The sequence below is a fragment of the Dryobates pubescens genome, chromosome 35 (assembly GCF_014839835.1).
Source record: "Dryobates pubescens isolate bDryPub1 chromosome 35, bDryPub1.pri, whole genome shotgun sequence".
In the NCBI taxonomy this organism is placed as follows: Eukaryota; Metazoa; Chordata; class Aves; order Piciformes; family Picidae; genus Dryobates; species Dryobates pubescens.
In genome coordinates, this window is record NC_071646.1 from 6,869,308 (window position 1) to 6,895,584 (window position 26,277).

Consider the following 26,277-nt stretch of genomic DNA (forward strand, 5'->3'; position numbering starts at 1 on the left):
CTCTCTCTCCTCTCCTCTCCTCTCCTCTCCTCTCCTCTCCTCTCCTCTCCTCTCCTCTCCTCTCCTCTCCTCTCCTCTCCTCTCCTCTCCTCTCCTCTCCTCTCCTCTCCTCTCCTCTCCTCTCCTCTCCTCTCCTCTCCTCTCCTCTCCTCTCCTCTCCTCTCCTCTCCTCTCCTCTCCTCTCCTCTCCTCTCCTCTCCTCTCCCTCTCCTCTCCTCTCCTCTCCTCTCCTCTCCCTCCCCTGGGAGCAGCCCTTTCCCACACACGCTCTCCATGTCTGTGTCCCCTGTCCACCACAGAGACGTGGGGATGGAGCAGGGGAAGGAAGCTCCCTGCTGTCCCCATCCCTGGTGTGTCCCTACAGAGAGGAGAGAGGGAGAATCCCCTCCCCACAGCTGCTCAGCCTCCCCACAGGATCCCAGGGGACCAAGAGCAGGGTCGCTGCAGCTCCAGGTGATCCCCTGGGGTAGTGGGACCCAGCATGGCCACCCAAGAGGTGCTGGGGAAGAGAAACCCAGATGCAGGCCAGGGTCTCCCTCTGGGGATGAGGAACCTGCCCAGCCCCAGGACCTAAAGGGGCTCCCAGTTTCAGATACCCAAGGGAATGCTCCTGGGTGAGGCAGAGACCACCCTGAGCGCTGGCAGCAGAGGTGTTGGCTCCCCCAGACACTTCACTCCCCAGAAGGATCCCAGACTGGTTTGGATTGGAAGGGACCCCAGCCCTTGTCTGGGGGCTGAGAGGGGGAATCAGGGCTTGAAAACCCTCAGGGGGACTTCCTGGGACAGGACCCTGAATTCCCACCCGGGATCAGAGAAGCCTACAATGGGGTTGGGTTGGGAGGGACCTCAAAGATCATCCAGTTCCAAGCACCCCCCGGTGGGGGGGAGGGGAAGGTCGTTGCCTTTGGAAGTGACACTTTGATTAGAGCCCTTCCCTGGGCTGAAATCCCAGTGGGGTGATCAGAGAGCCAGGGGACCCCAGGATGGGTTGGGTTGGAAGGGAGCTCAAAGCTCAGCCAGCTCCAGCCCCCTGCCATGCCCAGGGACACCTCCCCCCAGCTCAGCTTGCTCAGGGCCTCATCCAGCCTGGTCCTGAGCACCTCCAGGCAGGGGCCAGCCACAGCCTCCCTGGGCAGCCTGTGCCAGAGTCTCCCCAGCCTCACTGCCAACAATTTCTTCCTCCTCTCCAGTCCCAGTCTCCCCTAAGCCGTTGAACTCCTGGAGCCAAAGGGACAGGCACTGGGCAAGAGCACCCTGGGGGGACAGAGGACACAGCTCCTGCAGGAGGGTGTTGGGGGCGGGGGGGGAAGCCCTCAAAGCACATCCCTGCCCCTCCTGACAGGGTGAAAGCTGAGCTGCTCCCCGAGAGAGCCTCGAGGGCAAGTGTGGCTGCTAGAGCTGAGGCCAACAGTTCCTTCCCCAGGACCATTTCACCTCCAACCCACTCCAGAACCGCCGAGGAAAAGGCTTCCGGGAAGTCCCTCCCCAGCTGCCCCGGAGCCTTCCCCCCCACGGGCCGGGAGGCTGGGACCCAAGAGATGAACGAAGGGACTGGGGAGGGGAGGGGAGAGGGGCAGGAACTGGAGGAAGCCAAACCCCGGGAGCTATTTTCAGCCCTCATGCAGGAAAAGCACCTGCTGGGGTCATTACTCTGCGGGAAAAAACAAACCTCAGGACTTGCTCCCCGGGGGCTGGGAAGCGCAGAGCTGGGCTCAGCATGGGCTGGGCGGCAGGAGGAGAGGCCACAGAGAGGAGCAGAGGCTGCAGAGCCTCCCCTGTGGGGCCAGGCTGGGAGAGCTGGGGCTGTGCAGCCTGCAGAAGGCTCCAGGGAGAGCTCAGAGCAGCCCTGCAGGAGCTGAAGGGCTCCAGGAGAGCTGGGGAGGGACTTGGGACAAGGGCTGGGGGGGACAGGAGGAGGAACAATGGCTTTGAGCTGGGAGAGGGGAGACTGAGAGTGGAGAGGAGGAAGAGATTGTGGAGAGTGAGGCTGGGGAGAGCCTGGCACAGGCTGCCCAGGGAGGCTGTGGCTGGCCCCTGCCTGGAGGTGCTCAGGACCAGGCTGGATGACACCTTGAGCAAGCTGTGCTGGGGGGAGATGTCCCTGGGCATGGCAGGGGGCTTGGAGCTGGCTGAGCTTTGAGCTCCCTTCCAACCCAACCCATCCTGGGGTCCCCTGGCTCTCTGATCACCCCACTGGGATTTCAGCCCAGGGAAGGGCTCTAATCAAAGTGTCACTTCCAAAGGCAACGACCTTCCCCTCCCCCCCACCGGGGGGTGCTTGGAACTGGATGATCTTTGAGGTCCCTTCCAGCCCAACCCCATTGTAGGCTTCTCTGATCCCGGGTGGGAATTCAGGGTCCTGTCCCAGGAGGTCCCCCCGAGGGTTTCCAAGCCCTGATTCCCCCTCTCAGCCCCCAGACAAGAGCTGGGGTCATACTCTAGGTCCTGCAGAGGGAGAGGAGGAGGTTTTCTTCCTGCTCCCCACAAAATAAGGAGGTTGAAAGGACCTGGGGAGGCTTTTGGTCTCATCTGGGGGGGTTGCAGCTCCAGTCCCGGCTCGCTCCGCGCATCCCCAGGCTGCGGCTGCCCTCTCCCGACGGCAGCGCTCAGGGCCGCGGCGGCTGCCGGCTGCTGCCTCCCGCAGCCCTCTGGACGGGAAGGAGGCGACAGCAGCTCCCCCGGCCCCGTGGGACCCTCGGGTGACCCCGGCCAGGCCAGGAAGGGTTATCCCCGGTCACAGCTCCCAAAATCTGCCCTTCCAGAGGTTTTTCTCAGAGGTTGAAGCCGGCTGGGGGGGAACTCAGCTCCCTGCCGGGGGGAACTCAGCTCCTTGCCAGGGGGAACTCAGCTCCCTGCCAGGGGGGAACTCAGCTCCCTGCCGGGGGGGGACACAGCTCCCTGCCAGGGGGGAACTCAGCTCCCTGCCAGGGGGGGAACTCAGCTCCCTGCCAGGGGGGAACTCAACTCCCTGCCAGGGGGGAACTCAGCTCCCTGCCAGGGGGGGAACTCAGCTCCATGCCAGGGGGGAACTCAGCTCCCTGCCAGAGGGGAACTCAGCTCCCTGCCAGGGGGGGAACTCAGCTCCCTGCCGGGGGGGAACTCAGCTCCCTGCCAGAGGGGAACTCAGCTCCATGCCAGGGGGGAACTCAGCTCCCTGCCAGGGGGGGAACTCAGCTCCCTGCCAGGGGGGAACTCAGCTCCCTGCCAGGGGGGGAACTCAGCTCCCTGCCGGGGGGGAACTCAGCTCCCTGCCAGGGGGAACTCAGCTCCCTGCCAGGGGGGGAACACAGCTCCCTGCCAGGGGGAACTCAGCTCCATGCCAGGGGGGAACTCAGCTCCCTGCCAGGGGGGGACACAACTCCCTGCCAGGGGGGAACTCAGCTCCCTGCCAGGGGGAACTCAGCTCCCTGCCGGGGGGGGAACTCAGCTCCCTGCCAGGGGGAACTCAGCTCCCTGCCAGGGGGGGAACTCAGCTCCCTGCCAGGGGGGAACTCAGCTCCCTGCCAGGGGGAACTCAGCTCCATGCCGGGGGGGAACTCAGCTCCCTGCCAGGGGGGAACTCAGCTCCCTGCCAGGGGGAACTCAGCTCCCTGCCAGGGGGCAACTCAGCTCCCTGCCGGGGGGGGAACACAGCTCCATGCCAGGGGGGAACTCAGCTCCCTGCCAGGGGGGGAACTCAGCTCCCTGCCAGGGGGAACTCAGCTCCCTGCCAGGGGGGAACTCAGCTCCCTGCCGGGGGGGAACTCAGCTCCCTGCCAGGGGGGAACACAACTCCTTGCCAGGGGGGAACACAACTCCCTGCCTGGGGGGAACACAGCTCCCTGCCAGGGGGGAACACAACTCCCTGCCAGGGGGGAACTCAGCTCCCTGCCAGGGGGGAACACAACTCCCTGCCAGGGGGGAACTCAGCTCCCTGCCAGGGGGGGAACTCAGCTCCATGCCAGGGGGGAACTCAGCTCCCTGCCAGGGGGGAACTCTGCTTCCTGCCAGGGGGGAACACAACTCCCTGCCAGGGGGGAACTCAGCTCCCTGCCAGGGGGGAACTCAGCTCCCTGCCAGGGGGGAACTCAACTCCCTGCCAGGGGGGAACTCAGCTCCCTGCCAGGGGGGAACTCAGCTCCCTGCCAGGGGGGAACTCAACTCCCTGCCAGGGGGGAACTCAGCTCCCTGCCAGGGGGGGAACTCAGCTCCATGCCAGGGGGGAACTCAGCTCCCTGCCAGAGGGGAACTCAGCTCCCTGCCAGGGGGGGAACTCAGCTCCCTGCCGGGGGGGAACTCAGCTCCCTGCCAGAGGGGAACTCAGCTCCATGCCAGGGGGGAACTCAGGTCCCTGCCAGGGGGGGAACTCAGCTCCCTGCCAGGGGGGAACTCAGCTCCCTGCCAGGGGGGGAACTCAGCTCCCTGCCGGGGGGGAACTCAGCTCCCTGCCAGGGGGAACTCAGCTCCATGCCAGGGGGGGAACACAACTCCCTGCCAGGGGGAACTCAGCTCCATGCCAGGGGGGAACTCAGCTCCCTGCCGGGGGGGGACACAACTCCCTGCCAGGGGGGAACTCAGCTCCATGCCAGGGGGAACTCAGCTCCCTGCCGGGGGGGGAACTCAGCTCCCTGCCAGGGGGAACTCAGCTCCCTGCCGGGGGGGGAACTCAGCTCCCTGCCAGGGGGGAACTCAGCTCCCTGCCAGGGGGAACTCAGCTCCATGCCGGGGGGGAACTCAGCTCCCTGCCAGGGGGGAACTCAGCTCCCTGCCAGGGGGAACTCAGCTCCCTGCCAGGGGGGAACTCAGCTCCCTGCCGGGGGGGGAACTCAGCTCCATGCCAGGGGGGAACTCAGCTCCCTGCCAGGGGGGGAACTCAGCTCCCTGCCAGGGGGAACTCAGCTCCCTGCCAGGGGGGAACTCAGCTCCCTGCCGGGGGGGAACTCAGCTCCCTGCCAGGGGGGAACACAACTCCTTGCCAGGGGGGAACACAACTCCCTGCCTGGGGGAACACAGCTCCCTGCCAGGGGGGAACACAACTCCCTGCCAGGGGGGAACTCAGCTCCCTGCCAGGGGGGAACACAACTCCCTGCCAGGGGGGAACTCAGCTCCCTGCCAGGGGGGGAACTCAGCTCCATGCCAGGGGGGAACTCAGCTCCCTGCCAGGGGGGAACTCTGCTTCCTGCCAGGGGGGAACACAACTCCCTGCCAGGGGGGAACTCAGCTCCCTGCCAGGGGGGGAACTCAGCTCCCTGCCAGGGGGGAACTCAGCTCCCTGCCAGGGGGAACTCAGCTCCCTGCCAGGGGGAACTCAGCTCCCTGCCAGGGGGGAACTCTGCTTCCTGCCAGGGGATGCGGTGGGGAGGACCCCCCAAAAACGTCTACCCCACCTCTGCTCCCTGCACCAGAGCCCACCAGCCTTCCTCAGCCCTTCCTCATCCTCCCAGCCCTGGCGTCCTGGCAGCTGCGCCGCAACTCCAGCGGATCCTGGGCTGCAGGAGAGCCTGGGGAGCCCCGCGGGCTGCAGCTCTGCCTCTCCAACGCCCAGGCTGCGGGGCTGGGGTTTTCCTGCAGCCCCTTGACAGCTCCCAACAGCTGAGCATGTGAGTGGGAGCTGGGGGTGGTGCTGAGGCACAGCTCACCCCACGGGGCTGCCCCCCACCCCCACCCCGCTCCCCCGGCAAGGGGGAAGAGCAGCCCGGGCTGGGGGCGGGGGGCGCCGAGTCCGGGATGGGAATCTGCAGGGCGAGGCCCCTCCGGAAGGGCTGGGGGCCCCTCCCTGGCGACTGGCTTGCCTGGCATCACCACTGGCATCTCACAGGGTGGGGTGGGGTCTGCTGTCCCTTCTCCTCTTGGGATTTCCCTCCCCACTCACACCCCCCCGGCAGCCTGAGTCACCACAGGGTGCCTCCAGGGCAGGGGGATGGCTCCATGTGCTGACTGCAACGGAAGGGAGGTTGGAGCCAGCTGGGGGTTGGGCTCTGCTCCCAGGCAAGCAGCACCAGAACAAGAGGACACAGTCTCAAGCTGTGCCAGGGAAGTCAGGCTGGAGGTGAGGAAGAAATTCTTCCCAGACAGAGAGATTGGCCCTGGGGATGTGCTGCCCAGGGAGGTGGTGGAGTCCCCATCCCTGGAGGGGTTCAGGAGGGGCTTGGATGTGGCCCTTGGAGCCAGGGTTTGGTTGGCAGGAGGGGTTGGGTGACAGCTTGGACTTGCTGAGCTCTGAGGTCTTTTCCATCCTGGCTGATTCCAGGGCATTTGCTGTGCTGTGAGGAGGGGCAGCAGAGTGAAGGAGTCACCAGCTTGTGGTTTGGAAACTCCCCCATCAGCATCACTGACTCCTTCTGCTCCCTATCCATCAGACCCTGCTCCTGCAGCAGCAGCCTCTGGCTGGGCCATGGGGGCTGCATGAGCCCCAGGGGGAATGTGCCCCACATGGGGACAAGGGGCCCTGGATTTTCTGGAGAGGAGGAGGCTGAGGGAGACCTCATTGCTCCCTGCAGCTCCCTGAGAGGAGGCTGCAGCCAGGGGGGGTTGGGCTCTGCTCCCCAGGCTCAGGGCACAGAAGGAGAGGAACTGGCCTGGGATTGTGCCAGGGGAGGCTGAGGTTGGAGAGGAGGCAAAATGTCTTTGCTGGAGGAGTGGTCAGGGCCTGGCAGAGGCTGCCCAGGGAGGTGGTGGAGTCCCCATGGCTGGAGGGGTTGCAGCAAGCTGTGGCCATGGCAGCTGGGGCCAGGGTTGGTTGGCCATGGGGGGGTTGGGTTGGTGCTGGGCTGGATGAGCTCAGAGGCCTTTGCCAAGGCAAACACTTCTCTGACTCTGTGATTCTGTGCTCTGGCTTGCAGCCACCCAGCTCCCTCTCAGCCCCTCCATGGTCCCTGTGTGGGTCCAGGTGTCCCCTCTCAGTGCTGCCCACTGCCAAGGGACTCTGCTGTCCCCAGGTCCTGGCCCTTACACCACTGCTCTGGCCCAGACAGCTGTCCCCCTGGTGGGGGGGGGGGGCAGTAGCCACCATATGTCCCTGCTGAATCCCTGGCATTCCTGGGGCTTCCTCTGAACCCCCACCTGTCCTCCAGCCCACCCCAGCCAGACTCTCCCACCCTGGGGAAAACAACTCCTTGTTGACAACCCAAGTCCCATCCCCCTCCCCCAGTGCCCCCATGACAGATGTGGGGACAGCCTGAGCCATGCCAGCACACAAGGCAGGGAGAAGCAGCCTCTGGCATGCCAGGGATGCTCCTGGGACAGGCAGGGCCCACAGTGGGGTTGGTTTGTGGGGGTGCTGCTGGGTGGATCCCTCCTCCAGCTCCAGTGTGGGGCAGGGGGGCAGGGAAGGGCCATGGCCAGGCCATGGGGTCATGGAAGAAGGAGGAGGCCATGGCAGGGCAGAAATGCAGGAGGTGCAGGGCTGGCAGTGGGGCAGAGAACCAGCACAGGAGTGCAGGGGTCAGGGCAGCCAGAGGGTGGGCACTGAGAGCAGCAGGATGGTGTCCCAGGGCACCCAGGATGGTGCTGGGCTGAGAGCAGCAGGAGGGTGTCCCAGGGATGGTCCTGGGCTAAGAGCAGCAGGATGGTGTCCCAGGGATGGTGCTGGACTGAGAGCAGCAGGATGGTGTCCCAGGGATGGTGCTGGACTGAGAGCAGCAGGATGGTGTCCCAGGGATGGTGCTGGACTGAGAGCAGCAGGATGGTGTCCCAGGGATGGTGCTGGACTGAGAGCAGCAGGATGGTGTCCCAGGGATGGTGCTGGGCTGAGAGCAGCAGGATGGGGTCCCAGGGATGGTGCTGGACTGAGAGCAGCAGGATGGGGTCCCAGGGATGGTACTGGGCTGAGAGCAGCAGGATGGTGTCCCAGGGATGATCCTGGGCTGAGAGCAGCAGGATGGGGTCCCAGGGATGGTGCTGGACTGAGAGCAGCAGGATGGGGTCCCAGGGATGGTGCTGGGCTGAGAGCAGCAGGATGGTGTCCCAGGGATGGTCCTGGGCTGAGAGCAGCAGGAGGGTGTCCCAGGGATGGTGCTGGGCTGAGAGCAGCAGGATGGTGTCCCAGGGATGGTGCTGGGCTGAGAGCAGCAGGATGGTGTCCCAGGGATGGTGCTGGGCTGAGAGCAGCAGGAGGGTGTCCCAGGGATGGTGCTGGGCTGAGAGCAGCAGGATGGTGTCCCAGGGATGGTGCTGGGCTGAGAGCAGCAGGATGGGGTCCCAGGGATGGTGCTGAGCTGAGAGCAGCAGGATGGTGTCCCAGGGATGGTGCTGGACTGAGAGCAGCAGGATGGTGTCCCAGGGATGATCCTGGGCTGAGAGCAGCAGGATGGTGTCCCAGGGATGGTGCTGGGCTGAGAGCAGCAGGATGGGGTCCCAGGGATGGTCCTGGGCTGAGAGCAGCAGGATGGTGTCCCAGGGATGGTGCTGGGCTGAGAGCAGCAGGATGGTGTCCCAGGGATGGTCCTGGGCTGAGAGCAGCAGGATGGGGTCCCAGGGATGGTGCTGGGCTGAGAGCAGCAGGATGGGGTCCCAGGGATGGTGCTGGACTGAGAGCAGCAGGATGGTGTCCCAGGGATGGTGCTGGACTGAGAGCAGCAGGATGGTGTCCCAGGGATGGTGCTGGGCTGAGAGCAGCAGGATGGGGTCCCAGGGATGATCCTGGGCGGAGAGCAGCAGGATGGTGTCCCAGGGATGGTGCTGGGCTGAGAGCAGCAGGATGGGGTCCCAGGGATGGTGCTGGACTGAGAGCAGCAGGATGGGGTCCCAGGGATGGTGCTGGGCTGAGAGCAGCAGGATGGTGTCCCAGGGATGGTGCTGGACTGAGAGCAGCAGGATGGGGTCCCAGGGATGGTGCTGGGCTGAGAGCAGCAGGATGGTGTCCCAGGGATGGTGCTGGGCTGAGAGCAGCAGGATGGTGTCCCAGGGATGGTGCTGGGCTGAGAGCAGCAGGATGGTGTCCCAGGGATGGTGCTGGGCGGAGAGCAGCAGGATGGGGTCCCAGGGATGATCCTGGGCTGAGAGCAGCAGGATGGGGTCCCAGGGATGGTGCTGGGCTGAGAGCAGCAGGATGGTGTCCCAGGGCACCCAGGGGTGTCCATGAGCTGGGCTCCAGGACACTGCTGGTGCAGTCCCTGCCTTGGTCCCCAGGCTGGGATGGAGGCTGGGGCTCCACAGGCTCAGGCCAGCACTACCAGCCCTGGCTGGTGGCCACACACCTCCTAGCACAACTCTATTGATAATCCCCAACCCCAGATCAAACCTGGATGCTAATCAATAACCCAAATCAATCATTCCCCAGCCACACTTTGTGTCTCCATCATTAGCCCTGAATGGGCCAGGGAAGGGCAACAGAGCTGGGGAAGGGGCTGGGGAGGAGCAGCTGAGGGAGCTGGGGGGGTTGAGCCTGGAGCAGAGGAGGCTGAGGGAGACCTCATTGCTCTCTGTAGCTCCCTGAGAGGAGGCTGCAGCCAGGGGGGGGTTGGGCTCTGCTCCAGCAGCACGCTGTCCCCCATCACTCCTTACAGGCTGGACCTAAAAGGAGCCCCAGATCCTCAGCAGGCCCAGACATGGCTGTGCAGAGCTGGAGGCTGGCAGGGCAGGGCTGCAGCAGCAGGGCAGGGCTGCAGGAGCAAGGCAGGGCTGCAGCAGCAGGGCAGGGCTGCAGCAGCAGGGCAGGGCTGCAGGAGCAGGGCAGGGCTGCAGCAGCAGGGCAGGGCTGCAGGAGCAGGGCAGGGCTGCAGGAGCAGGGCAGGGCTGCAGCAGCAGGGCAGGGCTGCAGGAGCAGGGCAGGGCTGCAGGAGCAGGACAGGGCTGCAGGAGCAGGGCAGGGCTGCAGCAGCAGGGCAGGGCCGCAGCAGCAGGGCAGGGCTGCAGCAGCAGGGCAGGGCTGCAGGAGCAGGGCAGGGCTGCAGCAGCAGGGCAGGGCTGCAGGAGCAGGGCAGGGCTGCAGCAGCAGGGCAGGGCTGCAGGAGCAGGGCAGGGCTGCAGGAGCAAGGCAGGGCTGCAGGAGCAAGGCAGGGCTGCAGCAGCAGGGCAGGGCCGCAGCAGCAGGGCAGGGCTGCAGCAGCAGGGCAGGGCTGCAGCAGCAGGACAGGGCTGCAGGAGCAGGGCAGGGCTGCAGCAGCAGGGCAGGGCCGCAGCAGCAGGGCAGGGCTGCAGCAGCAGGGCAGGGCTGCAGCAGCAGGGCAGGGCTGCAGGAGCAGGGCAGGGCTGCAGCAGCAGGGCAGGGCTGCAGGAGCAGGGCAGGGCTGCAGGAGCAGGGCAGGGCTGCAGGAGCAGGGCAGGGCTGCAGCAGCAGGGCAGGGCTGCAGGAGCAGGGCAGGGCTGCAGCAGCAGGGCAGGGCTGCAGCAGCAGGCTGTGCCCCGGCCCCAGCGCAGCTGTCGCCCTCCCAGCTCTCCGCTGAGCACCACGGAAATCCCGGGAGCCCAGGGGAGGCTGCAGCACATTCCTGGGCCAGCAGCAGGGAGAGGGCCAAGCATCTCCCCACTGCCTGCAGCTGCTCCCAAATATGTTACAACTTGTCACCACTGCAGGGAGGGAGGGAGGGCAGGAAGGCTGGGAAGGGAGAGGGGACCTGAGGCGGTGGGGGGGGGTCCCATTCGAGTGGTGCTTTGCTTGGAGCTCTTTCCTGGGCTGAGATCCCAGTGGGGTGATCAGGGAACCAGGGCACCCCAGAATGGGTTGGGTTAGAAGGCAGCTCAAAGCTCAGCCAGCTCCAGCCCCCTGCCATGCCCAGGGACACCTCCCCCCAGCACAGCTTGCTCAGGGCCTCGTCCAGCCTGGTCCTGAGCACCTCCAGGCAGGGCACAGCCACAGCCACCCTGGGCAGCCTGTGCCAGAGTCTCCCCAGCCTCACTCTCCACAATCTCTTCCTCCTCTCCACTCTCAGTCTCCCCTCTCCCAGCTCAAAGCCATTGTTCCTCCTCCTGTCCCTCCCAGCCCTTGGCCCAATTCCCTCCCCAGCTCTCCTGGAGCCCTTCAGCTCCTGCCAGGCTGCTCTGAGCTCTCCCTGGAGCCTTCGCTAAAATCTGCTGCATTTTCTGCCCTTTGCAGTGGAAGGAGCCATTGGACACTATTCCCACCACTGCTGCTCCAGGGCAGGAGCTGTGCAGCTCTGAGGATGAAGCAGGGATGTGTGAGCAGTGTGAGCAGCTCCAGGGATGGAAGAGGGATGGGTGAGCAGCTCCAGAGATGGAGCAGGGATATGTGAGCAGCTCCAGGGATGGAGCAGGGATGTGTGAGCAGCTCCAGGGATGGAGCAGGGATGTGTGAGAGCAGCTCCAGGGATGGAGCAGGGCTGTGCAAGCAGCTCCAGGGATGGAGCAGGGATGTGTGAGCAGCTCCAGGCATGGAGCAGGGATGTGTGAGCAGCTCCAGGGATGGAGCAGGGATGTGTGAGCAGTGTGGGTATCTCCAGGCATGGAGCAGGGATGTGTGAGCAGCTCCAGGGATGGAGCAGGGATGTGTGAGAGCAGCTCCAGGCATGGAGCAGGGATCTGTGAGCACCTCCAGGCATGGAGCAGGGCTGTGCAAGCAGCTCCAGGCATGGAGCAGGGCTGTGCAAGCAGCGTGGGCAGCTCGGCGCCCCGAGCAGGGATGTGCCCAGGGCTGCAACACTTTTCCTCCCCGGAGCTCGTCAGATCAAGAGCCTTGGAAGCCAGAGCAGTGGGGGCAGCCGCTGGGAGTCTCTCCACGCCCCTGCCCCACGGAGCCGGCCCCGGCTCGGGGATTTCTCAATGGAGAGGTATTTTTAGCGGGGGCCGGGCGGCCGCCGGCTGTGCCGGGGTGAGCCGTCCCCGCCAGCCCCGCGGCAGCCGGGGAAGGTCAGCCGGTGACGGATGGCAGCACGTTGGGCCCGGGGCTCACACAGCCGGCCCTTTGTGTGCCTCCCAGCCGCCGCCATCCATCAGGGGCTAACCTGACAGCCGGCAGCAGCGCCCCGAGCTCCGCCGCCTCCCCATCGCCCGCGGCGCAGCCCGCGGCCGCCGCCGGGACAAAGCCAACCCCCCCCCCGGACTGCCCCCAGCAGTCTGCTTGGAGGGGAGCTCAAGGTGGTGCAGGATGTGCCGGGAGACCTCCCCCCGGCAGTGCAGGCTCCTCGGGGATGGCTGCCCGGCAGAGACTGACCTGAGCTGCGAGGGCGCTGAAAGATCTTCCCGGGACAGCTCCAAGCCCAAGGCTTCAGCGATTCACAGAACGGGTTGGGTGGGAAGGGCCCTCAAAGATCATCCAGTGCCAACCCCCCCGCCGTGGGCAGCCTCCCACCAGCCCAAGCTGCTCAAGGCCTCATCCAGCCTGGCCTTCAACACCTCCTGGGCAACCTGTTCCAGTGCCTCCCCACCCCGAGTCAGACTCCACTGGGATGAACTCGCTGGATCCACAGAGCCCAGAGCCTTCAGGGTCACACAGACTGGCAGTGGTTGGAAGTGACCTCTGGAAACCATCCAGTCCAAGCCTCCTGCCAAAGCAGGGGCAGCCAGAGCAGGGTGCCCAGGTGGGCTGTGCATGGCTCCAGAGACAGCAGCTCCGCCGCCTCTCCGGGCAGCCTGCCCCAGGGCTCCACCACCCTCAAGGAGAAGAAGTTCCTCCCCACCTTCAGATGGAGCTTGCAGTGCTGGGTGCCCTTTCTGTGCCCAGACCTGAGGTCATTCCTGGCAGAGGGGATCTGATGGAGCAGCAGGGCCACAGCCCACGTGGGCACAGCGTTAGCCCAGCCCCCTGTGTGGGTGGCGGTGTGGGCAGCCTGGGTGAGATCCACAGGAGGAGCTGAGCCTTCCACCTCAGCATCCCTCCCTGGAAGGCTTTAAAGCCAGGCTGGATGTGGCTCTGAGCACCCTGCTGTAGTGTGAGGTATCACAGCATCACAGTATCACCCAGGTTGGAAGAGACCTCAAAGATCATCCAGTCCAAGCTGTCAGCACAGAGCTCATGACCAGGCCATGGCTCCAAGGGCCACATCCAAGCCCCTCTGCAACACCTCCAGGGATGGGGACTCCACCACCTCCCTGGGCAGCACATCCCAATGGCAAATGACTCTCTCTGGGAAGAACTTTCTCCTCACCTCCAGCCTGAACCTCCCCTGGCACAGCTTGAGACTGTGTCCTCTTGTTCTGGTGCTGGTTGCTAGAGAGAAGAGCCCAACCCCCACCTGGCTCCAACCTCCCTTCAGGCAGTTGCAGAGAGCAAGAAGGTCTCCCCTGAGCCTCCTCTCCTGCAGGCTAAGCAACCCCAGCTCCCTCAGCCTCTCCTCCCAGGGCTGTGCTCAAGGCCTCTCCCCAGCCTTGTTGCCCTTCTCTGGACACCTTCAAGTCTCTCAATGTCCTTCCTGACCTCAGGGGCCCAGAACTGGACACAGGACTCCAGGGGTGGCCTAACCAGTGCAGAGTCCAGGGGCACAATGAGCTCCCTGCTCCTGCTGGCCACACTCTTCCTGCTGCAGGCCAGGCTGCCCTTGGCCTTCTCAGCCCCCTGGGCACACTGCTGGCTCCTGTTCAGGCAGCTGTCAATCAGCACCCCCAGGTCCCTCTCTGTTTGGCAGCTCTCAGCCACTCTGCCCCCAGCCTGTAGCTCTGCCTGGGGTTGCTGTGGCCAAAGTGCAGCCCCTGGCACTTGGCCTTGTTGAATGCCATCCTGTTGGCCTCTGCCCATCTGTGCAGTCGGAGGTCCCCCATGGCAGGGGGGCTGGAACTGGATGATCCTTGAGGTCCCTTCCAGCCCTGACAGTTCTATGACTCTGTGAGGTCCCTCTTCCCCAGCCCCATCCCATCCTGCCTCTCTTTGTGCTTCCCTCCCCATCTCCCTGGGCTAGCTTCTGTCCTGCTCAGCCATGGGGACACAAGGCTGGCCTGTCAGGGCTGGCTGTCCCTCCCTGCTCCTGTGCTGGCTGGGGAAAGGCCACCAGGGAGGCTGAGGCTGGCTCCCCCGGTGCTGCCCCTCTTTTATGAAGTGCTAAATGCTTGGCTGAGCTGCTCTGTGGCTCCAGCACATGCCCTGCAGAGCTTGGTTATGTCACTGCTGCCCTCCTCAGCTCCCAGGCACACACCAGTTACAGGAACCTCATTTCTCTGCCCCTGCAGGCAGGGCACCCAGGGACCTGACTGCTTCTCCAGAGGCTCCCCAGGACTGAGCCCACCGCTGAGTAACACCAAGCAAAGTCCCCAGAGGGGAGGCAAACTGCTTGGTGGGATGGTGTGGGGGTGATGGGATGGTGTGAGGGTGATGGGGTGGTGTAAGGGTGATGGGATGGTGTGGGGGTGATGGGATGGTGTGAGGGTGATGGGATGGTGTGGGGGGGATGGGATGGTGTGGGGGGGATGGGATGGTGTGGGGGTGATGGGATGGTGTGAGGCTGATGGGATGGTGTGGGGGTGATGGGATGGTGTGGGGGTGATGGGATGGTGTGAGGGTGATGGGATGGTGTGAGGGTGATGGGATGGTGTGGGGGTGATGGGATGGTGTGAGGGTGATGGGATGGTGTGAGGGTGATGGGATGGTGTGGGGGTGATGGGATGGTGTGAGGGTGATGGGATGGTGTGAGGGTGATGGGATGGTGTGGGGGTGATGGGATGGTGTGAGGGTGATGGGATGGTGTGAGGGTGATGGGATGGTGTGGGGGTGATGGGATGGTGTGGGGGTGATGGGATGGTGTGGGGCTGAAGGGATGGTGTGGGAGTGATGGGATGGTGTGGGGGTGATGGGATGGTGTGGGGTGATGGGATGGTGTGGGGGTGATGGGATGGTGTGGGGGGGATGGGATGGTGTGGGGGGGATGGGATGGTGTGAGGGTGATGGGATGGTGTGGGGGTGATGGGATGGTGTGAGGGTGATGGGATGGTGTGGGGGTGATGGGATGGTGTGGGGGTGATGGGATGGTGTGAGGGTGATGGGATGGTGTGGGGGGGATGGGATGGTATGGGGGGGATGGGATGGTGTGGGGGGGATGGGATGGTGTGAGGGTGATGGGATGGTGTGGGGGTGATGGGATGGTGTGGGGGTGATGGGATGGTGTGGGGGTGATGTGGTGGTGTGAGGCTGATGTGGTGGTGTGAGGGTGATGGGATGGTGTGAGGCTGATGGGATGGTGTGAGGTTGGTGTGGTGGTGTGAGGCTGATGTGGTGGTGTGAGGCTGATGGGATGGTGTGAGGTTGGTGTGGTGGTGTGAGGCTGATGGGGTGGTGTGAGGTTGATGTGGTGGTGTGAGGTTGGTGTGGTCATGTGAGGCTGATGTGGTGGTGTGAGGGTGATGTGGTGGTGTGAGGTTGGTGTGGTGGTGTGAGGCTGATGGGATGGTGTGAGGTTGATGTGGTGGTGTGAGGTTGGTGTGGTCATGTGAGGCTGATGGGGTGGTGTGAGGCTGATGTGGTGGTGTGAGGTTGGTGTGGTCATGTGAGGCTGATGGGGTGGTGTGAGGCTGATGTGAAGCCCTCAGCTTTGGGTTATCCACTTCCAATGGCTTCAGCTCTCACCACTGACTCTTCTGCACACTCCCAGTGGAGCTCCATCCGGGGAACTCCTTGGAACAGGCTGCCCAGGGAGGTGGTGGAGTCCCCATCCCTGGAGGTGCTCAAGAGAGGCTCCTGGGGCCATGGTTTAGTGGCCCTGCTGGGGCTGGGTTGCTGCTTGGGCTGGATGATCTGAGAGAGCTTTTCCAGCCAAGAGAATTCCTCTCTATGACTCTAACCCTGCCCTGTCCTGACTCTTCCAGTGCTTCTCCCTCATTTCTTTCCTTCTGGAGCATGTTGTGAGTTTGGTTGGCCTGAAGGAGCTGTGCTGCAGGTGAACCTCCAGGCTGTGTGTCCTGCTTTCCTCACTTGCCTTTAGAGATGCTGCAACCAGGAGGAGAGCAAACCTGCAGGGCTCTTCCCTCCCCCTACCCCCCAGAAATCACTGCAAAGAGAGGAGAGCATCCTGACAGCTTCCCAACAGGCTGGAATCCGACCCAAAGTGAGCAAGGCTGCCTGCAGCCAGCCGAGGGAACGCTCCAGAGCATGGCCTTGGCTGGGAGGGGGGGATGTGGGGAAGGAAAATCCAGGCTGGATTGGCCTCGCTCTTTGCTGACATTCTTTCCACTGGCCAAGCCCTGGGCTGGAATCTGGCCTGCAGCAGGCATGGGAGGAGATGGGAGATGGTTTCTGATCTTCCTGCTGGAATGAATAAATAATACAAATCCCTTCTGAACTAACAACAAAGCTGGAGAGGTGCTGGGGAGGGGGAGGGGGGCTGGAGGCAGCAGGGGAAGGCTGCAAACCCCTCCCACGCCGCCGCTCACCCAGCGCCCACGGCCGGGCCCTGGTGGCACGGAACCAGAGGATGCTTTGGGGTGGAAAGGACCTCCAGGATCAGGCAGTGCCAACCCCCCTGCCCTGGGCAGGGTCACCTCCCACTGGAGCAGGGTCACCTCCCACTAGAGCAGGCTGCTCCAAGCCTCATCCCTTGGGAAGGAGGAGCATGCTTGCTGGGAGAGGGCAGGGTGCTGTCGGGGCTTCGGTACCCAGCTTGGCCGAGCCAGGGCTGGGCCAGGAGGGGTCCTGATGGGGCAGAATGTGTCCCAGGGGTCTGGTGCAGGGGGGGAGACAGCAGTGAGGGGTCTGAGCCAAACATGGTGCTCTGGGGTAAGAAACCAGAGTCCCATGGGAGCCTCAGGAAGGCCATGGTGGAGGAAAGGCTTTGCCAGTCTCAGGTCTGAGCAAAGGGAAGACACAGATCAGGGCTGCTGTGGGGTGGAGGGGAGCAGCCATGAGGGGATGAGGGTGCCCTGACCAGGCTGGGTGGGATGGAGGGGGGCAGCCATGGGGGGATGGAGGTGTCTGGGCCAGGCTGGGTGGGATGGAGGGGGGCAGCCATGCAGGGCTGGAGGTGTCTGGGCCAGGCTGGGTGGGATGGAGGGGGGCAGCCATGCAGGGCTGGAGGTGTCTGGGCCAGGCTGGGTGGGATGGAGGGTGGCAGCCATGGGGGGATGGAGGTGGCTGTGCCAGGCTGGGTGGGATGGAGGGTGGCAGCCATGCAGGGCTGGAGGTGTCTGGGCCAGGCTGGGTGGGATGGAGGGTGGCAGCCATGCAGGGCTGGAGGTGTCTGGGCCAGGCTGGGTGGGATGGAGGGTGGCAGCCATGCAGGGCTGGAGGTGTCTGAGCCAGGCTGGGTGGGATGGAGGGGGGCAGCCATGGGCGGATGGAGGTGTCTGGACCAGGCTGGGTGGGATGGAGGGTGGCAGCCATGAGGGGATGAGGGTGCCCTGACCAGGCTGGGTGGGATGGAGGGTGGCAGCCATGCAGGGCTGGAGGTGTCTGGGCCAGGCTGGGTGGGATGGAGGGGGGCAGCCATGCAGGGCTGGAGGTGTCTGGGCTGGGCTGGGTGGGATGGAGGGTGGCAGCCATGCAGGGCTGGAGGTGTCTGGGCCAGGCTGGGTGGGATGGAGGGGGGCAGCCATGCAGGGCTGGAGGTGTCTGGGCCAGGCTGGGTGGGATGGAGGGGGGCAGCCATGCAGGGCTGGAGGTGTCTGGGCCAGGCTGGGTGGGATGGAGGGGGGCAGCCATGGGGGGATGAAGGTGCCCTGACCAGGCTGGGTGGGATGGAGGGGGGCAGCCATGCAGGGCTGGAGGTGTCTGGGCCAGGCTGGCCACGAGGCTGCTGTGAGCCCCCCCCCCAGCCCCGCAGTAACTGAAGGGACCAGATGATGCAGGAATGCCGGAGGGGGAGCTGGCAGCCTCGGGCCGTCCCCGGTGGCACCTCTGGGCTCACACAGAGCCCTTGTTCCCGGGACGGCAGCGCTGCCCTCCCCTCCGTGCCAGCTCCCCCGGACCCTCCCCGGCGGGGCCGGGCCGCGGGCAGGGTAATCCCCGCGGGGAGAGCAGATGAGGAGAGATGGACAAGCCGTGATGGGAGGCAGCAGCTTAGGGGGGGCTCAGGTTTCCTGGAGGTTTGCTATATTTATCTGCCTGATTTAATGCCAGCGCCGGGGTTTAAATGGCACCCAGCAGTTGGCGTGGGGAGAGGGAGCAGCCGACCCCGAGCCCGGCACACGTCCCCAGGCCATGGAGCTCTTCGAGACCAATCCTTACTTCTTCCCCGAGCAGAGGTTTTACGACGGGGAGAACTTCCTGGGCTCCCGCCTGCAGGGCTACGAGGCGGTGGCGTTCCCCGAGCGGCCCGAGGTGACCCTGTGCGCCGAGGGCAGGGCGGCTCTGGAGGAGAAGGACTCGGCCCTGGCCGAGCACTGCCCCGGGCAGTGCCTGCCCTGGGCCTGCAAGGTCTGCAAGAGGAAATCGGTGTCGATGGACCGGCGGCGGGCGGCCACGCTGCGGGAGAAGCGCCGCCTGAAGAAGGTGAACGAAGCCTTCGAGGCGCTGAAGCGCAGCACCCTGCTGAACCCCAACCAGCGGCTGCCCAAGGTGGAGATCCTGCGCAGCGCCATCCAGTACATCGAGCGCCTGCAGAGCCTGCTCAGCAGCCTCAACCAGCAGGAGCGAGACCAGCGGGAGCTGCGCTTCCGACCCCCGGCCCCGCCGCAGCCCGCGGTGAGAGCCCCGCCGCAGCCAGCCCCCCGGCCGCCGCAGCCCCCCGGCCGCCGCAGCCCCCCGGCCGCAGCCAGCCCCCCGGCCGCCGCAGCCAGCCCCCCGGCCGCCGCAGCCCCCCGGCAGCCGCAGCCCCCCGGCAGCCGCAGCCCCCCGGCCGCCGCCGCCAGCCCCCCGGCCGCCGCAGCCAGCCCCCCGGCCGCCGCAGCCAGCCCCCCGGCAGCCGCAGCCCCCCGGCCGCCGCAGCCCCCCGGCCGGGGGGACCGGGGGGACCGGGGGGGCCGGGGGGAGAGGGTCTTATGGGGGGGATGAGCCGTGGGAGTGATGGGCTGGGGGGTGGTCTAATGGGGGGTGATGCTCTGTGGGGGTGATGGTCAATGGGGTGATCTTCTGTGGGGGTGATGGTTTATGGGGGTGATGTTCTTTGGGGGTGGTCATCTATGGGGGTGATGCTCTTTGGGGGTGATGGTCACTGGGGGTGATGTTCTATGGGGGTGCTAGTCAGTGGGGTGATCTTCTATGGGGGTGCTGCTCTTTGGGGGTGATGGTTCATGGAGGTGATGTTCTTTGGGGGTGATAGTGGGGTGATCTTCTATGGGGGTGCTGCTCTTTTGGGGGTGCTGGTCACTGGGGGTGATGTTCTATGGGGGTGATGGTCAATGGGGTGATCTTCTGTGGGGGTGATGGTTTATGGGGGTGATGCTCTTTGGGGTGAAGTTCTTTGGGAGTGGTCTTCTATGGGGTGATGCTCTATGGGGGTGATGTTCTTTGGGGGTGAACTTCTATGGGGTGCTGATCTTTAGGGGTGATGGTCAATGGGGGTGATGCTCTTTGGGGTGATCTTCTTTGGGGTGATCTATGGGGTGATGCTCTATGGGGGTGATGTTCTTTGGGGTGATGGTCAATGGGGGTGATGTTCTTTGGGGGTGAACTTCTATGGGGGTGCTGCTCTTTGGGGGTGATGTTCTATGGGGTAAAGTTCTTTGGGGGTGGTCTTCTATGGGGTGATGGTTTATGGGGGTGATGTTCTTTGGGGGTGGTCTTCTATGGGAGTGATGGTCTTTTGGGGTGATCTTCTGCAGGGGTGATGCTCTTTGGGGGTGATGGTCAATGGGGGGGATGTTCTTTGGGGTGATGTTCTTTGGGGCTGATCTATGGGGGTGATGCTCTTTGGAGGTGATGGTCAATGGGGGTGATGTTCTTTGGGGCTGATCTTCTGTGGGGGTGATGTCCTTTGGGGTAAAGTTCTTTGGGGGTGATCTTCTATGGGGTGATGCTCTATGGGGGTGGTGTTCTCTGGGGGTGATGTTCTTTGGGGGTGATCTGCTATGGGGTGATGGTTTATGAGGGTAAACTCCTTTGGGGATGATGTTCTTTGGGGGTGATGTCCTCTGGTGTGATGCTCTATGGGGGTGATCTTCTGTGGGGGTGATGGTCTATAGGGGTGATGGTCTATGGGGGTGGTGTTTGTTCTGTGGGGGTGGTGGTGCTCTATGGGGGTGGTGTTCTAAGGGGGGTGATGTGGGGTGACACTCTCTGGAGGTTTTGCTGTGTGAGGGAGATGCCCAATGGAGATGATGCTCTATGGGGGTGATGCTTGATGGGGTGAGGTAGCCCTGTAGGGGTGATACTCTGTGGGAGGGATGCTTTCTAGGGTGGGATTCTTGGTGGGGGTGATGCCCTGTGGGGATGTTTCTCTATGGGGGTGGTGCCCAATGGAGGTGACACCCTCTGGAGGTGGCACCCAATGGAGGTGGCACTGTGGAGGTGGCACTGTGGAAGTGGCACTGTGGAGGTGGCACTCGATGGGGAGGATGCCCTGTGGGGGTGGCCCCAAGCAGAGGCATTGCTCTGGGGCACTGGGTCCTGCAGGGAGGAGCAGGGCCTCCATGCCTGGAAGCAAGGCAGATGCTGCTCCCATGAGCTGGGGACTGTGACCCAGGGCTGCCACGACCCAGCCTTGGCTACACCCAGGCATGGGGGTGGCTTTGTCCCCATGTGTGGGTGCAGTAGGGGCTGCACAGCCCAGTGCTGGACACTGCACTGAGGGTGAGACAGGTGCCTGGGGCTGGAGGGCAGGAGAAGGGCAAAGATGAAATAGAGAACAGTGAAATAAAGAGAAAATAAACCAAAGCAAGAGAAAATAATGAGAGAAAAGAGAATAACAGGAGATGATGAAAGAGAGGGGAGGGGAGGGGAGGGGAGGAGAGGTTCAGAGAGGAGAGGTTCAGAGAGGAGAGAGGAGAGGAGAGGGTCGGAGAGGAGAGGTTCAGAGAGGAGAGGTTCAGAGAGGTTCAGAGAGGAGAGGTTCAGAGAGGAGAGGTTCAGAGAGGAGAGGAGAGGTTCAGAGAGGAGAGGTTCGGAGAGGAGAGGTTCAGAGAGGAGAGGTTCAGAGAGGAGATGTTCAGAGAGGAGAGGTTCAGAGAGGAGAGGAAGGTAAAGTAATTAGATAAAATAGATTAAAGTGAGACAAATTAAATGAAACAATGAAATTGAATTAACTGTTTGGTGTTTAACCAAGTTTTGGAGCTATTTTTCTCTGCCCCCTGGGCTCTGGGGTGATGTCCAGGCACAGGCTTCCTGCTGCTGGGAGCCTTCATGGGACAGAGTTGGTAGAGGTAGAGATAGGAGAGAGATGCCAGAGGTGTGTAGCTGTACACAGAGGCATTGATGGAGATGCAAACAGAGATGACACAGATAGATGTAGATGTTCAGAAACAGATACAGATTGTATGGAGATACAGATTGACATAGACACTGAATTGGTTGGGTTGGCAAAGCCCTACACCAACCCCAACCCCACCAGGGCCACCCAACCATGGCCCCAGAGCCATGGCCACAGCTTGCTGCAACCCCTCCAGCCATGGGCACTCCACCACCTCCCTGGGCAGCCTCTGCCAGGCCCTGACCACTCCTCCAGCAAAGACATTTTGCCTCCTCTCCAACCTCAGCCTCCCCTGGCACAATCCCAGGCCAGTTCCTCTCCTTCTGTCCCCTGAGCCTGGGGAGCAGAGCCCAACCCCCCCCTGGCTGCAGCCTCCTCTCAGGGAGCTGCAGAGAGCAATGAGGTCTCCCTCAGCCTCCTCTGCTCCAGGCTCAACCCCCCCAGCTCCCTCAGCTGCTCCTCCCCAGCCCTCTTCCCCAGACCCTTCCCCAGCTCTGTTGCCCTTCCCTGGCCCTGCTCCAGCCTCTCAATGTCCTTTCTGGAGTGAGGAGCCCAGAGCTGAACCCAGCACCCAAGTGCCCAGTCCTGGGGGATGATCACTTCCCCACACTGATATATAGATATAGAGATGAGATATAGATATAGATAGGGATGAGAGAGAGATATAGGGATAGAGATAGTGATAGCCATAGATAGAGATGAAAGAGAGAGAGAGATTCAGATGGAGATAGAGATAGAGATGATGGAGACAGAGAGTAATAGAGATAGATAGAGATAGAGATAGAGAGATAGAGATAGAGATAGAGATAGAGATAGAGATAGAGATAGAGATAGAGATATAGAGATAGAGATAGAGATAGAGATGGAGATAGAGATGATACAGAGAGTAATAGAGATAGAGATTCAGATAGAGAGATAGAGATAGGGATAGATAGAGATAGATGATAGAGAGATGATAGATACAGAGTAATAGAGCTTCAGCTAGAGATAGAGAGATGATAGAGACAGAATAATAGATATTCAGAGAGAGAGAGAGAGAGATGATAGAGACAGTAATAGAGATAGAGATTCAGATAGAGATAGAGATAGAGATAGAGCTAGAGATAGAGATAGAGATAGAGATAGAGATAGAGATAGAGATGATAGAGACAGAGTAATAGAGGTAGAGATTCAGATAGAGAGATAGAGATGATAGATGATAGAGACAGAGAGTAATGGAGATAGAGATTCAGATAGAGATAGAGATGAGAGAGATAGAGAGAGGGACAGAGATGAGAGAGAGAGAGGGAGGAAGAGTAATAGAGAGATGAGAGAGAGAGATATGAGAGAGAGGGAGTAATAGAGAGATGATAGAGACAGAGATAGAGAGTAATAGAGATAGAAATGATAGAGACAGAGATGAGATAGAGGGAGAGATGAGAGAGAGGGAGGGAGAGCATAGAGATAGAGATGAGAGAGAGATGAGAGAGAGATGATAGAGATAGAGAGTAATAGAGAGGGAGAGATAGATCAGAGAGAAAGAGGGAGAGTAATAGAGCCACAGAGAGAGATCTATGATAGAGATAGATGATAGAGATGAGACAGAGAGCGAGCTGGATGGATATTTGTATAGGACTCTATGAAAGGAGGTTCACAGGAATGTGTCTCCTTCCAAACCAAGGGATTTAAGGACCAAAGCAGTGGGAGCCCAAGGTCTCAGGCTGAAAAAAGGACTAAAAAGGCTTCCCCCCTCCCCCATATCCTTGGCACTTCCCAGTGCAAACCCAACATATCCACCAAGGGCTGGTTGGGGGGGGGGGGGGAGGGGGGGTGTCGTTGGCTGCCCCTCCAAATGTGCCCCAGGTCACCCTGAGCACTCCCTGGACCAGCTGCTCCGAGCTGACCTTCCTCCCAGGCACAGCTGAGGTAAACCCACAGCACTCTGGGGGAGAAGGAAAAAGTTCCTCTCTGTCAGAATTCCTTCCCTCAGTGGGAGGTGAATCCAAGAGCTGATTCATTGCCTTCTGCTGCCACCAGCTCCCAGACCCCCAAAGTGCCATTCCTGGGCTTGCTGCAGCGAGCTGGGTCCTTGGGCTTGCTCCTGCAGCTCCTAGTTTGGGTTGAACTCAAGCCCCCAGCCTGAGACACAACCACCACCACCGACAGAAGAAAGGTGGCTGAGAGCTTGGCTGCTCAGGTCAGGCTCTCATCTTCCAGGCTGTCAGCTCCTTTCTCTCAGCTGCTCCTTCAGCCCCAAGTCCACAAACCAAGCTGCCCAAAGCTCTTGCCCAGAACCCCCCTTGGGATGGCCCTGAGGCTGCCCACCCCCCCTGGCTCATTTCTTTTACCAGCCTGCTCAAATGGTTCTCAGCAGGAAGCTGCTCTGCCCAAGGACATTCAGCCAGCTCCAGCCCTTCCTCGTAGCCCCTGGAGCAGACACTTCCTTTCCCTGCAGGGAGTGGAGTTGCTCTGTTCCCCCCCTGCGTGCAGAGCCCCCAGGAGAGGCTTTTAACCCTTTGTGGTTAACAAAGAGTCACAGAATGGGCTGGGCTGGAAGGGACCTCCAAAGCTCCTCCAGCCCAACCCCTCTGCAGCCAGCAGGGACATCCTCCACTGGATCCCCTCCACCCAGAGTCCTCTTGAGCCTCACCTCCAAGGATGAGGCCACAACCACCTCCCTGGGCAAGCTGTTTCAGTGTTCCACTGCCCTCATGGGGCAGAACTGGTTCCTAAGCTCCAAGCACCTGAAGCATCTGGCCACGGTGGGTCCTGGGGACCTAGAGTGGTGTTGTCCCCTCCAGTCACGCTGCAGGTGGGCAGGGATGTGCCCATCTCCACAGGGCTGTGGTGAGCTGGCAGCCCAAGGGCTGGTTTGGGGGTGATTGGTGGAACTTGGGCTAGGCTGGAGGAGGTGAGACCCAAGGCTGGCACAGAGACAGAGAAAGGTTTGGGTTGGAAGGGACCTTGAAGCTCAGCCAGCTCCAACCCCCTGCCATGGGCAGGGACACTTCCCACCAGCCCAGCTTGCTCAGGGCCTCATCCAGCCTGGCTCTGACACCATCTCAACCCCTTGCAGGCAGCCAGTGAGTGTGGGTCCAGCAGCTCATCCTGCAGCCCTGAGTGGGGCAGCCAGCTGGAGTTTGGCACCCACCCTGCAGGTAAGATCCTCCCCCCGGGGTCCTGCAGCCTCACTGGGCCCTGGGGTGGGGAGCAGCAATCTGGAGCCCTGCAGCCCTGGAGCAGAGCATCACTGAGCCAACTGCCCCCACAAGCAGGAGATGTCCAGAATGGAGGACAAAAGCAGCCTTGTCCTTCTCTCCCCACCCTGCTGCTGCAGAGCTGAGCTCATAAATCTCTCTGCTTGGCTCAGTGCTCAGCTGGTTCAGGCTTCCCTCGCTGCCTGGGCTCAGCAGGACACCTGCTCTTGGGAGCTGAGAAACTGGGCTGCAGCAGCCTGAGGCCCCAGCAGCTGGGCACCCACCAAGGATTCCTCCATCACTGTCCCTTGGCTTGGCTTTGCCCACTGAGGTCCTGAGCGTTGCTGAGCACCACAGAGCATCACTGCCCTCGGCTCCCTTTTCCTCCCTGCAGCTGCTGATTCCTTCCTGCTGCTGCAGTTTTCTTGCCCCCCCCCCCCCCCCCCCAAAGCCTCCCCTGGTTTGGTTTCTTCCCCCAGAAGGTGGAAATTTGGATCTTATTTTCCAGTGGAGAAGAAACCCAAACACTGTCCCAAAGTTTCAGCCCACATTGCCCTCTCCAGGGCAGGGGAAGGGCTTGGCCCCACTCAGGGTGGCTGTGGTGGGGGGGCTGTGTGGGATGTCCTCACTGTGTGGAGCCAGGAGCCACCCCCAGCACATGGTCACAGTCCCCAGCAGTCCTCATAGCATCACCATGAAGGCTGGAAGAGACCTTTCAGCTCACCCAGTCCAACTGCCATGGCCACTGAACACCCCCAGGATGGGCACTCACAGAACTGTTTGGCTTGGAGAAGCCCTCTGAGCTCCCCCAGGCCAACCCCAACCCAACCCCCCCATGGCCACCCAACCCTGGCCCCAGCTGCCATGGCCACAGCTTGCTGCAACCCCTCCAGCCATGGGGACTCCACCACCTCCCTGGGCAGCCTCTGCCAGGCCCTGACCACTCCTCCAGCAAAGACATTTTGCCTCCTCTCCAACCTCAGCCTCCCCTGGCACAACTCCAGGCCAGTTCCTCTCCTTCTGTGCCCTGAGCCTGGGGAGCAGAGCCCAAACCCCCCTGGCTGCAGCCTCCTCTCAGGGAGCTGCAGAGAGCAATGAGGTCTCCCTCAGCCTCCTCTGCTCCAGCCTCAACCCCCCCAGCTCCCTCAGCTGCTCCTCCCCAGCCCTCTTCCCCAGACCCCTCTGGGAGCTGGCAGGAAGCAGCAGCCCAGTCTGGGCCAGCCTTGTCCCTCCTGCCCTTTGCAGACCAGCCCCAGGGGACTCAATTCCAGCTCAGTTCAGTCCCAGCCTTGCTGAGCAGCTCCTGCCCAAGGCTGGCAGCTGCTGCCTGTGCTGCTGCTCTCCTGGCTCTGAGCTGAGCACAGCTCCTGGCCTCTGCCCCCAGCCCACTCCTCCTGCAAGCTGCCTTGGTCCTTCCCGAGGCTGTGGGCAGCCACAAGCTCCACCCAGGTCACCCCTGCTTTGTTCTCTGGGGCTGCCAGGCTCCAGACGGAATGCCCCCAGCTCCCTCACCCCCTTGCTCCCCACAGACCACCTCCTGGCCGACGACCCAGCAGAGGACAGCAACCTCCACTCCCTGTCCTCCATCGTGGAGAGCATCGCGGTGCAGGACGTGGCGGTGACGTTCCCCGAGGAGCAGGTCCAAAACTGAGCAGGCACCACCCCTGCTGCCTCTCGGAGCCGGTAACAGGCTGGGAATAAGAGATGCCAGGAGGCTCCGGCCGCTGGAGATCGTATTCACCCCTCTGGCATCGAGGATGGCAGCGCTGAGACCACCTCCTCCCGTCCGGCTCCTCGCAGGATGGGGAGCGCTGGGCACCGGGCTGCGCCGCGCCGGGGCCAGGCTCTGCTCCGCTCCCTGCCCGGGGGGAGGGCGGGGGGAGGGCTTTTTGGGGGCCAATGTGTGTGCTGGGTTCGCTTGCTGATTCTTTCCGAGATGCTCTTTGACCAAGGTCTGTCCCTGG

General features: G+C 62.6%; 2 protein-coding genes across 2 annotated transcripts in view; one reads left to right on the top strand and one right to left on the bottom strand.

Annotated features, from left to right (window-relative positions):
* LOC128898899 (adenosine receptor A1-like) overlaps positions 1 to 15,463 on the bottom strand; it is a 49,224-nt gene extending 33,761 nt beyond the window's left edge. Inside the window, exon 1 of the mRNA XM_054176311.1 lies at positions 15,435 to 15,463. Coding sequence (XP_054032286.1) covers positions 15,435 to 15,463 — 29 coding nt within the window. The remainder of the gene's footprint in view (positions 1 to 15,434) is intronic.
* A 2,529-nt stretch (positions 15,464 to 17,992) lies between these two features.
* Positions 17,993 to 25,964, top strand: MYOG (myogenin). Its single transcript, XM_054176237.1, has 3 exons — positions 17,993 to 18,475; positions 24,193 to 24,274; positions 25,843 to 25,964. Exons 1-3 carry the CDS (start codon positions 17,993 to 17,995, stop codon positions 25,962 to 25,964), a joined length of 687 nt encoding a protein of 228 aa, XP_054032212.1.
* The last annotated feature ends 313 nt before the right edge of the window (positions 25,965 to 26,277 follow it).